Source organism: Brassica napus (genome assembly GCF_020379485.1).
Source record: "Brassica napus cultivar Da-Ae chromosome C5 unlocalized genomic scaffold, Da-Ae chrC05_Random_27, whole genome shotgun sequence".
Lineage (NCBI taxonomy): Eukaryota > Viridiplantae > Streptophyta > Magnoliopsida > Brassicales > Brassicaceae > Brassica > Brassica napus.
This window is the reverse complement of record NW_026014279.1, coordinates 32,167-48,342: the sequence shown is the minus strand read 5'-3', so window position 1 is coordinate 48,342 and position 16,176 is coordinate 32,167. Positions and strand designations below refer to the sequence as shown.

The 16,176-nt window shown below is 34.3% G+C and overlaps 2 protein-coding genes across 2 annotated transcripts; both read right to left on the bottom strand.

Moving 5' to 3' along the window:
• Window positions 1-6,394: 6,394 nt before the first annotated feature.
• LOC125594817 (uncharacterized protein At4g06744-like) lies at window positions 6,395-8,457 on the bottom strand. Its single transcript, XM_048770874.1, has 2 exons — window positions 7,248-8,457; window positions 6,395-7,089 (listed from the first exon to the last, which is right to left on the bottom strand). Exons 1-2 carry the CDS (start codon window positions 8,339-8,341, stop codon window positions 6,516-6,518), a joined length of 1,668 nt encoding a protein of 555 aa, XP_048626831.1. The 5' UTR covers window positions 8,342-8,457; the 3' UTR covers window positions 6,395-6,515.
• Window positions 8,458-9,020: 563 nt separating this feature from the next.
• Window positions 9,021-10,296, bottom strand: LOC125594818. The gene is made up of 3 exons (XM_048770875.1): window positions 9,924-10,296; window positions 9,392-9,496; window positions 9,021-9,310 (listed from the first exon to the last, which is right to left on the bottom strand). Exons 1-3 carry the CDS (start codon window positions 10,168-10,170, stop codon window positions 9,306-9,308), a joined length of 357 nt encoding a protein of 118 aa, XP_048626832.1. The 5' UTR covers window positions 10,171-10,296; the 3' UTR covers window positions 9,021-9,305.
• Window positions 10,297-16,176: the final 5,880 nt, after the last annotated feature.

Sequence of the window (16,176 nt, the reverse complement as noted above, 5' to 3'; positions counted from 1 at the left end):
TGTGTTTTATATATTAGATTCCAAAAAGTTTTAGATTCAATATAATGTGATTGTTTTTATTTATTATTTAAGCATACAAAAATTTATTTTAAAAGTTTTTCTCTGTTCTGATGTCATTTGAACGTTTTTGAATATGCAAGTTTTCGGATCTGAGTCACACTTTGAAAGACTTCTTGGAAGACTTACTAGGAAGTCTTCTGAAGTCTTCCGAAGTTTTCTGAAATCTTATGAAGTCTTCTGAAATCTTATGAAGTCTTCCAAAGTCTTCTGAAGCTAAAGTGAAGTCTTCCGAAGTCTTCTGAAATCTTACGAAGTCTTTCGAAGTCTTCTGAAATCTTACGAAGTCTTCCGAAATCTTCTGAATTTTTTTGTCACTTAAGTGGAATAGAAGCTTATCTATGTCGAGGAATGGTCTAAAGATCCAATTGTAATAGTTTTGTGTATGGTATGTTTTATGATTGTTATGTGTATTCTTTTAATTGTGAATTCTTTTGTAAACTTGAAAAGATGTTGATGAAAATAATTTGGTAAATATGTTGATGTCTACAATATTATTGAAGTTATTGATACTACATAGCAAGATACATTTTAATCATTCTACCCACTTATAACAACACAAAGATTTAGTCAAATTTACTAAAACTAAAGGAGAAGACTTCTCAAAAAAACTTAGTCAAACTCACAAAAGATCAAACAATACATATCACTAGAAGAATTTTCGGAAGACTTCACTAAAAGTCTTATGGAAAGTCTTCCTTTAACATTATCAATAACAAAAGACTTCTTAAGAAAGTTCTTTAAAAGTTAATGAGAGAACAAGTTAAGTCTTCTTTCAGTAGATTTCTTTAGAAGTTTTCTCGGAATACTTCTTGAGAACTCGGAAGACTTCTCAAGAAGTCTTCTTCGTAGACTTAATGTGAATTAAGCGAGAAAATAAAATTTAAGTGGAAAACTTAAATTCTAAGTGAAAATTGAAATTTTAAATTTCATGAAAGTTAAAAAGTATATCTTATGATCTAAGAAAACACATTAAACCACATGACTTGATATTCTTGAAGTTACTTAACAGATTTAAAAAAAAAACATATCTTGAAGTTACTTAACACTCTTGAAAATAAAAAAATTTACAAAAACAAACGTAGAAGTCTTAAGAAGTCTTCTCGGATTAGCTAGAAACATTAATAAAGATGAATGTTTATAACCTAATAATTATCACAAATTAAGTTATGAATTCCACTCATGAGTCCCAATATTTACTAATAACATGAATTAACAAGAAAATATTAAAATTTTATTTTAAGTTTGGAGAAAATTGAAGTTTAATAAGATTGACGTAGAATACTACCTTCAGAAGTCTTATATTTTGGTCATTTTTTGCAATTCTAAATTTACAAAAGAATACTTCTTAAGAAGTCTACTCTACAGAAGACATCTTAAGAAGTCTTCTTTTGAAAATATTGGCTTACTTTTAATTTGAAAAATTCTCAAAAATGTCAGAGAAAACTTCTCGAGAAGTCTTCTCGTATAAACATGTTAGTTTTACAATTGACCGAAGTTTGTCAGAAATTTGGCTTTTTATAGAAGACTTCTTGGGGAAGACTTCTATATTCTGAAAGTGTTCCCAAAGTCTTCTCAATGTCGCAAGAAGTCTACCTAAGATACTTTTGTAGTTGACTATATTTGACGGAAGACTTCTATAGAAGTCTTCTCTCGTAACCAAATGTTTTACCAAAAACCCGGAATAAAATTTCAGAAAGAAGTCTTCTTCCAGAAGTCTTCTCACTAATATTAAATGTTTTACTATTATTTTTCAATTGCAAAAGTAACCCACGCAGACTTCTTGCGACAGCGAGAAGACTTTGGGAAAATTTTTAGAAGACTTCTATAGGAGCTTTCTCCGAGAAGACTTCATGAGAAGTCTTCTATAAAAAGTCAAATTTGTGATAAACTTCGGTCAATTGCAAAATTAACATTTTTATCCTAGAAGACTTCTGGAGAAGTCTTCTCTGGGATTTTTTTTTTAATAAAGGAAACTTAGAAGACTTCTAGGGAAGTCTTCTTGATGGAGAACACATCTAGCAAAGTCTTTTGAAAGTATTCCTGAAGTCTTCTTAAAGTCTTCACGAACAGATTTGAGAAATAAAACGATTTCATACCTTGAACCTGTGAGATGACTTGCTTAGCTTCTCCAAGCACCCATAACTTCACTACAAAAGCGCTACCCAATCGTTAATGACCACCAATCATGACCTCCAATGTCTCTATGAACCTTACAAAACTTGGAATCAAAATCTTGGTTTTTTGGATGAATTTAAAGAGAGTGAAAGAGATGTGATTTGTGTGCATAAGTAATGAGATATGAAGAGTAAAAATTGAAACTTTGGTGTGTTAAGAGCTTCAAATTGGTTGTTCATGGTGGTTAGTGTATTGATGGCAATGGCAATATTGTAAATACTTAATGAAGATGATGATGATAAGGTAAAAAACTCATTTTCAAAAAAAAAAAGAAAAAAGTAATGGTATTTTTGTAAATAACTCAAACTTTTAGGATGAATATGGAAAAATAAAGTTTTAAAAAAGTATGGGTTATTTTTGTGTTTGACTTGAAAATTTTAGATCCTATTTGAAAAAAACCAATTAGTTTATCCTAGGATTATAAATGTCTTTTAAATCTTTAAAAATGAGGATAAAAATGGTTAAAGTAAACATAAAAACTGCTATTATGAATCTTGTATTTTAGGCAATTTCACAAGAAAATGTTTAAATAAAATTTGAAAAAAAAAAGATTCAATGAAAATTTTCAAATTTTTTTTATAAAAAGTTCGAATTTAAAAACGTATAACTCGAAAACTATAAAAAAAATTATTTAAATAATTATTTATTATTATATATATAAAACAAGTGTATAAGAAGAGTCTTTTGCTTTTTAATGAAGAATATGTTTGTGAAAATATCCATTTAGTGAAGGTGAACATGAATAATGGTGCCAACAATTTGGTAAACATGAACATTCCCTTTATTTGAAGGGGGAATATCAAATTTACTTTAAGTTAGCTATTACTTTACAAATTTACCCTGAAAATATTTATTTTCATATGTACCTTAAACTGATGATAAAATATTAAACTCTCCCTTAAATCATTTATAAATGTTTAATAATAATTTTTAAAACATTTATAGAAGCTTATAAACCCATCCCCATCTCCTAAATACTAAAACTTAAACAATAATAATTACTAACTAAACCTGACACCCAAATGTTATAATATTTTTGATTGAGTGTATTTTTGAAAAGTGGTAGCCAATTTAGGGTATTTTAAGCAATTTCTTATATTTCAAATTAATTACTTTAATAAAAGTTCTTTTGTTTGTTTGTTTACTTTATTTGATTTTCATTTTATGCTGAAAGAAATAATTTTATGCAATTTTGATACTTTAAGATGTCAAATTAAGATGCTGATTTGATATATTATTATTAGAAATTATACGACAACACTTTAAATAATATATAGCCTCAACATTGAATATTTTATGTGTGTTTAAATTAATATTATCTTTCATATTTAAAATTCCTGTATTATTTATGATTTATTGTTTGTTAGTTAATTATATGTTAATTTTCAAAATATTAAAGACATATCTCAAACTAATTTAATTTAATAATATTTTTTTTATTGTGTACTAAATTTAAATTTTTTATTTCCATTTTATTAAAGAATTATTTTGTTAAAAAATATTGAAAATTTTCTAAATAAGAAATAAAATGGTGATTTGACATTTCTTCTTGGTGCTTTAAAATAACATATGAACATTCTCAATGATTTATAGCCTCAACTTATACATTTTATATTTTATTTTTGAATGTTTTTCAATATCATTTGGAATAAATTTGGAAGATCATGTGTTATATCAGTTATAATTGATTATTTTAAGTTAAATTTCAAAAAATCATTATTGATATTAAGTTAATTTAGTTATAATATCTTTATTTTTGGAGTTTACCTTATTTGATATTCATTTCAATGAAATTATTATATATATTAAGTTAAAATACTCTACCATGTGGATGTTCTAAAATTATTCTGAAGAATATATATAGGACGATTCTCCTAAATATACTATTTTCAAGTTTTGGTCACAAAAATAGATCACAAGGAGGAAAATGACCAAAATGTTTCATTTAATAGGTAAAACGACATTAATACTCTAGATATATAAAAAATAAAAAAAATAAAAAAAATAAAAAATAAATAGTTTTAAATTATATGTTTTCAAATTCGAAACTTTTTCTAAATTGTTTTTTTTGAAATTTGTTTTTTTATTTATTTTTTTTTCAAATTTTCTTTCTGTAATTCGAAAATACTTTTTGAAACTATTTAAAAATTTTTATTTTAAAATTTCTAATATTTATTTTTATTTTATAAAATTTTAAACCTTAATCCCAAATCTCCACCCCTTAAATCTAAACCCTAAAGTTTCGATTATAAACATATACTAGACGATAATCCGTGCGCATGCGCGGGTAAGATTTTATAATAGTCTTTGTTTATAAAATGGTTTTAACATTTTTCAACACTACAATCTTTATCGATTATAAAATAACGAATACAAATGTTGGTCTCTTAAATATATTATCGTTGTTGAAGAGTTAACTTTTTACATCTCATTTTAATTATTTTAAAACATTATATGCACAAAAAAATTAAGTTTTGCGGCTGACACAAATCACCAAAACCAAATATGCAATATCGATTGTATAACGACGAAATAGGATTAGGTTTTCTGCTCTCGATCTGTTTACTATTGACTCTCCATAACTGAATTCATTTTCTACCTCTAAAAATTATGCTTTCATTCTCGTCTTTGTTTTATTGATATGAGTTAAGTTTTTTTTTTAACTTCTTCTAAGAATTCAGTGAATTAAATAAGTGTCAATTTAAAAAAATGGACATCTGTAAAAATTAGTTTCACTCCAGATACATATCTAAGAATCAAAATTTTGAAAAAAATCACCTGCAAACTATATTAATAGATTAGTGTACAAATCTAATATATCAAACTGTTATAGAAAATATAAGTGCAGACTCGAAATATAAATGTTTGTCTAGTATATATTCCCCAGCTTAAAAATTATCTAATTCTAAAACAACAAAACAAATTACTTATTTCACCAGTTCGGGTAATATTTGAATCTAAACGGGTAATATCCGAACTCGAATGAATATCCGAACTCGAATGAATATCCGAAGATAACCAAACATAAGCATACTTAACCCTATATTTCTAGTTTACTTCTCTCATTTTATTCAAAATATTAATATTAATGATGTTTATTGCTCAAAATTAGATAATATACATATAATTATGGAGAAAATTATTTGCTACTCACTTAAATATATATATCAAGTTCTTATTTCTTGCATTAACAAAAGTTGCATCTAAAATTTCAAAACAACAACTAAATTAGTGTCTTTATATTTTTAAAGTTTTATTTCCAAACCTATTAATAGTTTAATTTTTAAAAAATAGAAAACCAGTTAAAATATATTTTAAATACAAAAAACTTAAAATGAATCATTTATTTATTTTTTCTTCAAAATTTAAATATCCGAACCGGCCCAAAATATCCAAACCCGAACATAAAATACCCGAACCCGGCTCGAAGTGTAGAAATATCAGAACGGGTTTTATACCTTTATACTAAAATATCCGATACGAACCCAGACGTGTATCCAAACGCCCACCCCTACGATATATGATCATCATTTGTATCTTGCGTGAACAAAAAAAATTTAAACCATTGATCACTAAATTTTCAAAGTAGGACTTTTACTATTTTTAGTAATTTATAGACGTTTTTAAAAATTCAAAATATAACATATAAGAAAAAATCTAAATTTTTTTATTATATGCTTAATGTGTTTGTTTATTTTTTTTAATAGTATAAAATTAAATATAAAAGAGAGAGGTTATAAAATTGTTATCAAATATGTATTATTTATAATCATTAATTATCATATATATTTTAACCATATTAAGTAATTCTGTACCTTTTATTTAAGGAAATAAAAATATTCTTTTATACACTACTAATGAATTTGACAGTTAATTTAATAAAAAACATAGTATATGTTTATATGGACCAACTTATTTTTCTAACAATTATAAGAATCATTCTCGTGATGACACGTTGCTACGAAAATATGTTGTAATGCTCCAAGATTAATATACAGGGGATTTACCTCTTTAATGAAACATTTTGGTCATTTTGATCATCAGAATCTATATTTGTGCCAAAAACTTTTTTAGTGATATGCTAGGGTATTTCTCATATATATATATATATATATATATATATATATATATATATATATATATCTGAAGTCATGATTCGTAACTAGTTAACAAATGCATTTATTCAGTTTTTTTTTTTTTTTTGTTTTGAACAAATCATTTACTCAGTTCATATAGTGTTTATAAACACTTGTAACACGCCATAATACATCAAAGAAAAATTATCTGTTTCGAATCCGGTCTGGGTTAAGTGCCCAGTAAGATATCGGAGAAGCTTGAGCTTGTTCCTCCTCCAACTGTTCTTGATCCAGTGTGACCCGGTTGGGATTTTTACCACAAGGGATCCGAAACATGGACTTGGAATTAGGACATATATGTTTCTGCATGAAGAAGTTAGCACATTCCAGTGGCGTTTTCTGGTTAGGAAGATCAAGTATACAATTCATACGAACGTCGAGAATGTTTTTCTTGATGAGATTCCTACATTTTGGACCGACCTGAGTGAAGAAATTATAGGAGAGGGAGAGGTTTTTGAGACTAGAAATCTCGCATACGATCTCTGGTATGGTTCCAAAGAATTTGTTTCTGGCTAAGTTGAGTTGTTCCATCTTGTCTAAGCAACCGAAAGAATATGGTATGGGACCGGTTAGGTTGTTATACCCAACATCAAAAACAGTGGCTCGGTTTAGCTTGCCTATTTGATATGGTAAGCATCCGGTTAACTGGTTATTCAAGAAAAGTACTTCTTGTAGGTACTTGATGTTGCCTATACTAGCAGGAATCGGACCAGTGAACCTGTCATAAAGAAAGTAGCTACTTTAATAATAGCTACTTTAGTAATTTCCACTCTAAAATACTATAGGCAGGGACCATGAATAATTTTAAAATAAATCTTTAGATTAAAATAATTTAGCTACTTTAATTTACCCAATAACATTAATCGGGAATCTAACCTGTTGTTGGCGAATGTGAGATAAAGAGCGGTGATGGAGCCAAGATTGTGTGGAAGTTTCTGAACAAGATTGTTGTTGTTGATGAACAAGACGTCGAGATCGAGATTAAAGACCTGACGTGGAACAGAGCCGGAGAAAGTATTGAACCTGAGATCGAGAAACGTGAGATTCGTTGCTTTTAAGACAGAAGCTGGGAATTCTCCGGTAAGTTTGTTGTTGCTTAGGTCAAGCTCGAATAAGTAATTCAAGTTGCTGACTTTAGGGACAGAGCCTAAGAAGTTGTTGGAGTTTGCGTGAAAGATGGTGACTGTTTCTAACTTGTCGAGGAAGTTATCTAATCGAAGTTTCTTGCCGGAGAAGTTAAACCCGTTAAACTGGACGCTGGCGACTGCTTGATATTTCGTTCCAGGGAATATAGCGCATTCAAGTCCGCGGTATTTGCCGCAAATGTCGGAGCCATTCCAAGAAGCAAGAATGTTCTTTGGATCGACTTCGACTAGTTTCTTGAAAGCTTGGAGGACTGGGTAGACTTTCTTTAGTAGTGGACTCGCAAAAGTTAGTTGCGGCAGCGGTGGTGATTTCGGTGGTTTAGGCGGTGCTTTGGGTGGTGAATGTATCGACTCCGGCGGAGGAAGTGGTGGTGTTTTGGGGGAGGGTGTAGGAGGAGGCGATGGAGGAGGAGGCGGTGGAGGAGAAGGAGGAAGAGGCGGCGGTGGAGGAGGGCATTCTTCAGGTTTTGGTTGCGGTGGAGGAGGGCATGGAGGAGGAGGTGGAGGAGGGCATTCTTCAGGTTGTGGTTGCGGTGGAGGAGGCGGTGGAGGAGGGCATTCTTCAGGTTTTGGTTGCGGTGGAGGAGGCGGTGGAGGAGGGCATTCTTCAGGTTGTGGAGGCGGTGGCCGTGGAGGAGGCGGTGGAGGAGGGCATGCTTCAGGTTTTGGTTGCGGTGAAGGTAACGGTGGTGGAAATCCACCGACACCCCTGCCGGAAATGATTTCTAAGGATTTTCTGTGGATAATATGGTTGTTCCCAGTAGATAGAGTGCAATGTAGTTGTAAAAGTGAAAGAAAAAGAAGAAGTAGAGAGATTGAAGCCATTGATTAGAAAAATTATGAGGTGAATTTTGAGAAGAAGCTTGGGAGTTGGGACTATATATAGCGAGACTTTTAGTTTTAGAGAAGAGAAAATGAGAAGACTTAAAAGAATTTTAAAGTCTATGGACTATGGACATCATTTTGGAAATGGTGGGTGGGTACATTTATTAATTTATTATTGTAGAATGTGTGGTAAAGAAAAGAAAATTTTTAAATTGCTTTGAGAAAAGAAGAGAAAATAAGACCAACTCCATAGAACCCCTAATGGGCTCCAATGATTAAATTAGTAGGTTTAAAGTTGATTTGATAAGTTAAGAACTTTGGTTAGTTAAAATATTTTTTTCTTTCTCCAATGGAAGAACCACGTACGGGTTCTTAAATATTTTTTTAATTTTTTTAATTAGAATGATTAAAATAAAAGCATACATAAAATTTTTAATAAAAAATACATAAAACATATTAAAACATAAAAATTTCATAAAACATATCAAAAATTTGCTCGAACTTTTTATCCATCATCTCTTCAATATTATTAGAAGAAAAAACAGACATTTGGAAGAGAAATAATGAGAAGAAATGATATTTGATTCTTGTAAAATAATAAGAGAAATGGTATTTGATTCTTGTAAATTGATAAGAGAAATGGTATTTGATTTGGTAGTTGATTCTTGTTCAGAGCAAATGATAAGAGAAATGGTATTTGCTTTAAGACAAATGATTACACAAAAGGAAACACAAGTTTTGCTTTTACAATCGGAGAGAAATGGTGCTTGCCAAAAGGAAAGACAAATTCTTTTACACTCAGAGAAAAATGGTGGAGCCACCATAAACGATTGAAGCTTGAACACCAGGATCATTAAGAAGACGAGCCAATCTCTGAAAATGTTTCTTGGTAACAATCCTAGAGAGACATCCAGATTCTTTAGGGTTTTCCCCGAAGAAAGACCTTATCATCGGCTTCAAAGTTTCAATCTATAACAAAAATCACCAAACTCTTAGAGATACTAAAGAAACAGCATTTGCATTTGCGTTTGCGTTTGTGTGTAAACTTACCAGAGAAGACGTAAAACTCTGTTCTACAAGAGCGTAATCTACAGAGATACAAGCTTGTCCACTGCAAAAACCCCACTTCCTTCCAGAGATTTTCTTCACAACCGACTACACATGCTCATCACCAATAAATAAAATTCAGACACTTTCAAGATCAGCTAAAACAGACCAAAACACATACCTTCAAGATCAGCTAATCATTCCCTTAACCAATTCATCATCAACACTTCTTATAACAAACCAACCGACTCTGTTTCTATGCAAAATATTCAATCTTTTCAACAGTCAAACAAAACTCTACTAGTAATCTACATCAGTTTTCATCGACATCATAAACCAAAATCGAGACAGCAGGAGAAAGGGATGTTCGAACTTATCTCGCTTCTTCTTCATCTTCTTCTCTTGAAGCTTCTCTCTTGTGATCTTTATCACAAACCTCAGGAGAAAGAAGACAAGAACAGAGGACCACGAACAGAGAACAGAGGATCACAAACAGCAGTAACATAAAGATCAAATCAAAAGAATGATTTCTTACCGATAAGGAGATCGAGACGAGGTCCGAGACGAGATTCGAGAGAAACGAGATTTGAGACGAGATTCGAGAGAGTAAACGAGATTGGAGACGAGATTCGAGAGAGAAACGAGACTGGAGACGAGATTCTAGAGAGAAAACGAGCTTTGCATGCGAAGACGGAGAAGTCGAGCGGCGAAGGAGAGAGAGAGAGCAACTGACGGGGGAGGGTTTTCCAATCACAAGGCGCCACGTTAGGGCTTCTTACCATTTCTAAAAAACCCAATTTAGGCGGCGGTTCTTCTTTATTTTGGACTTTTTGATTTATTTTTTTTTCAGTTTTGCTAAGAACCCCTTGTAAAAGACCTCCAATCGACTTGCTCTTAGAAGTAAAAGGTTAACATACCATCATAGTTCATTAATTCAACTGAAAATGACATTGGCCATTGTGTCAAAAGTTTATACGGAAGACGAAGCTAATATTTGAATGTTTTGGTTTCAGATTTGGAAGATTACAGGTTTAACTTCCTAGTATTCAAAAGAAAAAAAGTCAACATATTTCTTTTGATCAAGAGAATTGTTAAACCTTAGATCTTGATCAAAAACAAGTTCAAATGATCGTTATTAGTTATTTTTTGTTTTTGTAATTATTTTTTGTTTTTGTAATTAACTTAGCAAAGGGATATTAAGGAAATATGGTGATTCTTATGCAAGGTGTTAGAAATTTTCAAATCCAGTAAGGCTTTTGTTCCCATAATTTTTTTTAAATGAAAGAGTATACTACCGGATCCTTCCTTGCTAGTAGATCGAGTTTCTAGATGATTGAATCAAATCAAGTCGGGTTTAGTTGTAGAGAAATATATGGTTAAATACAATATGCTTTCGATTGATGGGTTATGAAATTCAGAATAATAGACGCACTTTCGTTTGAAGTAACATTTAATGCATGTGGATGCCTAGTTGATGTCGCCTAAAGTGCTTTTTACAGTCGTGAAGAAAATGGCAAATAAAAGTTGGGCCAAATTATGATGAGTTACATCCATACTTTAAGGTAAAGGCGATATGACTTGTCCTTATCTTTTTTTTTGGAAATCGGGCAATTTCACTTCAACAGTGCGGGGGATCCCTCAACAGTGCCTATCTAGTCAATTCAGAGATATATTAATTATATATATATATATTTTTTTTTTGACAACGACTATTTTATTACTCAAACTTGAGGTGGACTGGGGAGCCAGACCGGAATAGAACAACCAATAATACATAAGGATCTATGAAAAAAACGTGCATTCTTAGCTAGCGAATCCGCAATCTCATTCTGCATCCTTGGGAAGTAGCTGATCTTGAAGTCTGAAAAACACAACCAAAGAGTTTGAATGATCTCCAGCTCTGTTGAGAAGTTGGGCCAAACTTGTGGCTGTTCTAACATCGCAATCAGGTCCTTGCAGTCCGTCCCAAACCTTTGACAGTACGAGTGCTGTATCATGCTCTCCATTGCCCACTGTAGCGCTTCCAGTTCCGAGTGTAACGCTGTCTCCCTCCTCTGCAAGTTCCTTGATCCCATGAGTTGTATCTTCCCCATTGTATCCTTCAAAACCCATCCCATTCTACTGAATTAAGCTGTAGAGGTCCATGAACCATCCACCATACAAATATCACCCAAGCTTAAGGCTTGTGTTTCTTCATTAGTTTGTACCTGTGGCGATACCGGTTCAGTGTCTCTTGCGTTGTACCAAGCTTGGCACTCACTCTCTGCATACCTGACTAGTTCCAGTGGATCTCTATTTATGCCTCTAAACAACTTATTATTTCTAGCTTTCCATATGTACCAAATTATCCAAGGATAAGGATCTCTATCGTCTTCTGGCTCCATAATACCATTCTTTCTCCAAAAAAGATAGTCCATATTAGCGTAAATACTTGGTACTGGGAAGATTTCAGGGCTCGATGGCGTTGATGATAACTCCCATGCTTGTAAGGCCGATAAACACTCAAAGATAGCATGAGTAACGGTCTCTTCTGGTGCTCCACATCTTGGACAATAATTGTCGCATCGCATGTTACGGCGTACCAGATTCCTTGTTACCGCTACCTGTCCTGATATTAATTGCCATATAAGATGGCAGATCTTTTGTGGCGCTTTTACCTTCCAAGCAAAGGCTTGGAGTTTTGTAATGCTGGGTTGTAGAACTTCTAAATCCTCCTCATCCCTCATCAAGTTTGTAGCAACCCAATACCCCGATTTAACAGTATACTGTCCATTCTTTGAGTAGCTCCAGCAAAATTTATCACGTCGATGGGTAGGGCTTATGGCCAAACTCAGGATCAGCGGAATATCTTCTTGAGCTATATATTGTTCCAGTAAACGAACATCCCATTCCTTTGTAACTGGATTGATAAGACTGCTTACGATCATCTTTGGGTTCACTGCTAGAGTCCGGGACCGAGCCGGTCTAGCTGGCGTCGAAGGGATCCAAAGGTCCTCCCACACATTAATTTCATACCCTGAGTGCACCTTACTTCTGATGCCCAAAAGTTATGCCCAAAAGTAATAGCTTCCTCGCTGCAGTCATACTTGTCCGTACATACGATGGGGTATCTGTTGTGCCCATTCGCAACGGCGAACTAAGACGATAATATCTCCCCCGAAGAACTCTCGCTACTAATGAGTCCAGAAATTGCACAAGTCGCCAAAGCTGTTTAGCTAAAAGAGCTAGATTAAATTCATGGATCATGCGGAACCCAATTCTCCCCTCCTCTCTAGGCGCACACATCTTTTCCCATTTTGCCCAATGGATTCCTCTTTTTGGAGGGTTCGAGCTCCACCAGAATTGTGCAATGGCACTCGCTAGATTCTCACAAATCTCCAAAGGAAGAAGAAAGATGGACATGACATAGGTCGGAAGAGCTAACAATATCGATTTAATCAACACCTCCTTTCCTCCCTTCGATAACCATCTACCAGTCCAGCCATTCACCCTATGTAGGAGCTTCTCCTTTAAGAAAGCAAATAATTTGTACTTTGATCCACTAATATCCTCTGGGATTCCTAGATATGAGCCCATCCCGCCTTCGTTTTGTATACCAAGAGTATTCTTGATTTGCTGCCTATCATTCGCTGGAACCTTTTTACCAAAGGGTAATGAGGATTTGTCAAAATTAATGCGTTGGCCTGATGCTTTCTCATATTTCCTTACTACTTTCATAACTTTTTCACATTCACGGGGTTCCATATATTTAAACATAATTTAACCTAATAAGTATTTGAATTAATGCCTTAATCATGCTTTCACATATATTAAGGGGGGCCTATTGGAAATATAATTATGTGGAGTTTGAAAAATTTTAAAAGTAGAAGAATTTTAAAAGTTAATAGATTTGATGAATTCTTGTCATTGCTTATGATTGATTATCATAGATTTCCATATATATTTTTCTTTCTGAAATTATCTTTGTATAAAGAAATTAAATTTTTCTTTCAACCTCAAAACACAAAGCTTTAGGACTTTTCAGCTTCACACGGAAATCACCTATTTCCTTTTATAACTTTCTAACTCTTCTGAGTGGATTTCTTTTACCGCAATCATTGCCACGGTTGATACGCATTTCTTTTCTAGAATTTTCCTTGTTTAGTAAGCGCGTAGTCAATCATATATTTTTCTCCTACGTTTCTTTCTTTAAAACAAAATTCTCCTTATTTCTTTCCTTTGGAATTTCTCCCCTTGTCCACGTATTTTCTTTTTTACGTGGATTCCCAAAAATTTGTCGCTGAATTTTTTATTTTTAGCGGAAAATTCGCATTAATCACACTAGATCTCCTACCTTAGAACTTTCAGCTCCGCAACTTCTCCGTCGAAAAGCTTCGTTTTCACTGATAATGGCCGATATGCTCCACAACGCAATTCAATCGATGTTGTTGGAAGAAGAGGAACCACTGGTTCTTCCGGATAGTCCTCGTTTCCGGGTCCTGGATGAGAATGTGACTAGCTTGATTGGACGTTGCTGAATCCTGACTGTCAGTCTATGTCTCGAATGATTGAGTACATGCCGACTGCGTGGAGGGTATAAAATAGAGTTCGTGGGATTGCGTTATCAAGGGATCGGTTTCAATTTGTGTTTCAACGGGAAGAGGATCTCCAAACAGTGTTGAATGACATGCCCTAGTCTTACAATCATTGGGACATGGCTATTGAAAGATGGACTGCTGATCCTCCTGAAAACTTTCTTTAGTCGATGGAGCTTTGGATTTGGATCCGCCCCCACGGTCTCTCACACTAAAGATTACATCAGAGCAAAAATCACCTTCAATGTCGAGAATCTCGCGAAAGCTTCACGGAAACTCAGGGTTTCTAAAGATGCTTCGGTAACTATTGAGTATGAGTTTGAGAAGATTCATAAACGGTGCTTTCATTGCATGAGTCTTACTCATGAGAAAATTCGGTGCCCTCTCCTGCGAAGAGGTGCTCTTCAAAGCAAACCAGCGATACAAGCTCCTCGTACTGTACCAGTGGCTCTAGCTTCATGTGAGGTATATGATGGTCCTCCGAGCTTTCCTGTGTTGTTTCCAGAATTATCTAAAGAAGACCGGAAAATGGCAATGTTGTATATTTCTCATGCAGATGAGAATGAAAGGAAGCCTAGAATTCAACGTGTGCAACAAGGTATTGAAGATAGTCGTGCTGAATCATCAATTCGTTTGACAAGGATCACTAAAGAACTGGACAAAGGGAAGGCTCATGTTTTCTCATACCAGATCATACAGCTGATAACCTTCTGAACTTAGGGCCGCATAAGAGAACATATCCATTGCTGACTCTGTCTGAGAAGGAAGATGGTGACTCAGATTCTTCAGAATCACAGTTTGCAGCTTGCTCAGAGCCTACTATTCCTACGGGTTTTCGGCTTAGCCCTTCTTCGGAAGGGCGAGCCTCCGGGACACATGGTTCAAGGAAAACACCAAGAAAGCGCCATCTTCTTGGAAAAGGAAAACATCGATCAAAGCAAACTCAGCTCTTGTCCACACAGATCCGGTGAACACTTCCTATTCAGGCATTGCAAAACGGAAACCCGCTCCTCTAGTTTTACCAGAAAACAAATTCGCCAAGGTATCAGACTCTACGGCGGCTTCCGTATTGAAGCCGCTGCCTCATCAATGAGCATATTCTACTGGAACTTTCAAGGTACTGGTAGTAGGGAGACAGTTCGTCAACTCCGAGTTTTTCGCAGTAAATTTTCTCGGATTTTATGTTCTTGATGGAAACAAAACAAAAGTTTGATTACATGTTGGGTTTGAATAAAAGTATGGGTTATGATTAGTTGATTACGGTGGAGCCTGTGGGGCTTAGTGGTGGCTTAGCGGTGTTATGGAAAGATAGTTACCAAATCGACTTGAAGGTATCATGTGGTTCTTCATCTTTCTTCTTGACCTTCGTTTATGGAGATCTGGTGCAAGCTAAACGTCGGGAGGTTTGGGATAGGCTTGTGTCGATAGGTCTGAATAGAGATGAGGCATGGATGTTGGCAGGTGACTTTAATGAGTTGTTGTCAAATGATGAAATGAGTGGAGGTGCTATACGCAGTGATTCGAGCTTCTGGGATTTTAGAAAAATGGTTCAGAACTGTAAGCTGAGAGAAATTGGGTTCACATGTAATTGTCTCTCATGGGGTGGCTGGGACGAGAAGGTGTGGGTGCAGTGCCGCCTTGATAGGAGCTTCGAAAACAGTGAGTTATTTTCCTTGTTTCCGAAAGCTAGTATGGAGTATCCGGAACTCTGGGTTTCAGATCACAGACCAATTAGAATATGTTTTTCCTTGGAGAAAGTGGACTCAAGGAAAAGACGATTCTTCTTTGATAAGCGTTTGCTTTGTCGAGAGGGTTTCGAGGACCTTGTAAGATCGAGTTGGGAAGGGAAGTCGGGCGATCGCAGTTCTACTATGGAACGTATTGGTCGCTGTCACAGGCGCATTATGAACTAGAAGAAGCACTCAAACTTGAACTCGAGACACAAGATCACTCGCCTGAAAGCTTATATGGAAACAGAGGTATCTAAAGTTAGTCCTTCGTACGAAAGGATGAAAGAAATTAAACAAGAGCTTGCAGAAGCTCTCAGGGAGGAAGAACTGTTCTGAAGGCAGAAATGCAAAGAAGAATGGTTACGTGCTGGGGACCGCAACACCAAATATTTTCACAACTGTGTGAGAGGAAGACGGATGCAGAACCAAATTCTGATGCTGCTGGATAATACTGGCCAAGAACACTTTTCGGAGGGGGCCAAAG

Coding starts and splice junctions, on each gene's coding strand:
- LOC125594817 (XM_048770874.1), bottom strand. CDS start 8,341: ATGGCTTCAATCTCTCTACTTCTTCTTTTTCTTTCACTTTTACAACTA. Junction 7,090..7,247: donor CTCACATTCGCCAACAACAG/GTTAGATTCCCG, acceptor TCTTTATGACAG/GTTCACTGGTCCGATTCCTG.
- LOC125594818 (XM_048770875.1), bottom strand. CDS start 10,170: ATGGTAAGAAGCCCTAACGTGGCGCCTTGTGATTGGAAAACCCTCCCC. Junction 9,497..9,923: donor TCGTCTCGATCTCCTTATCG/GTAAGAAATCAT, acceptor GAGCATGTGTAG/TCGGTTGTGAAGAAAATCTC.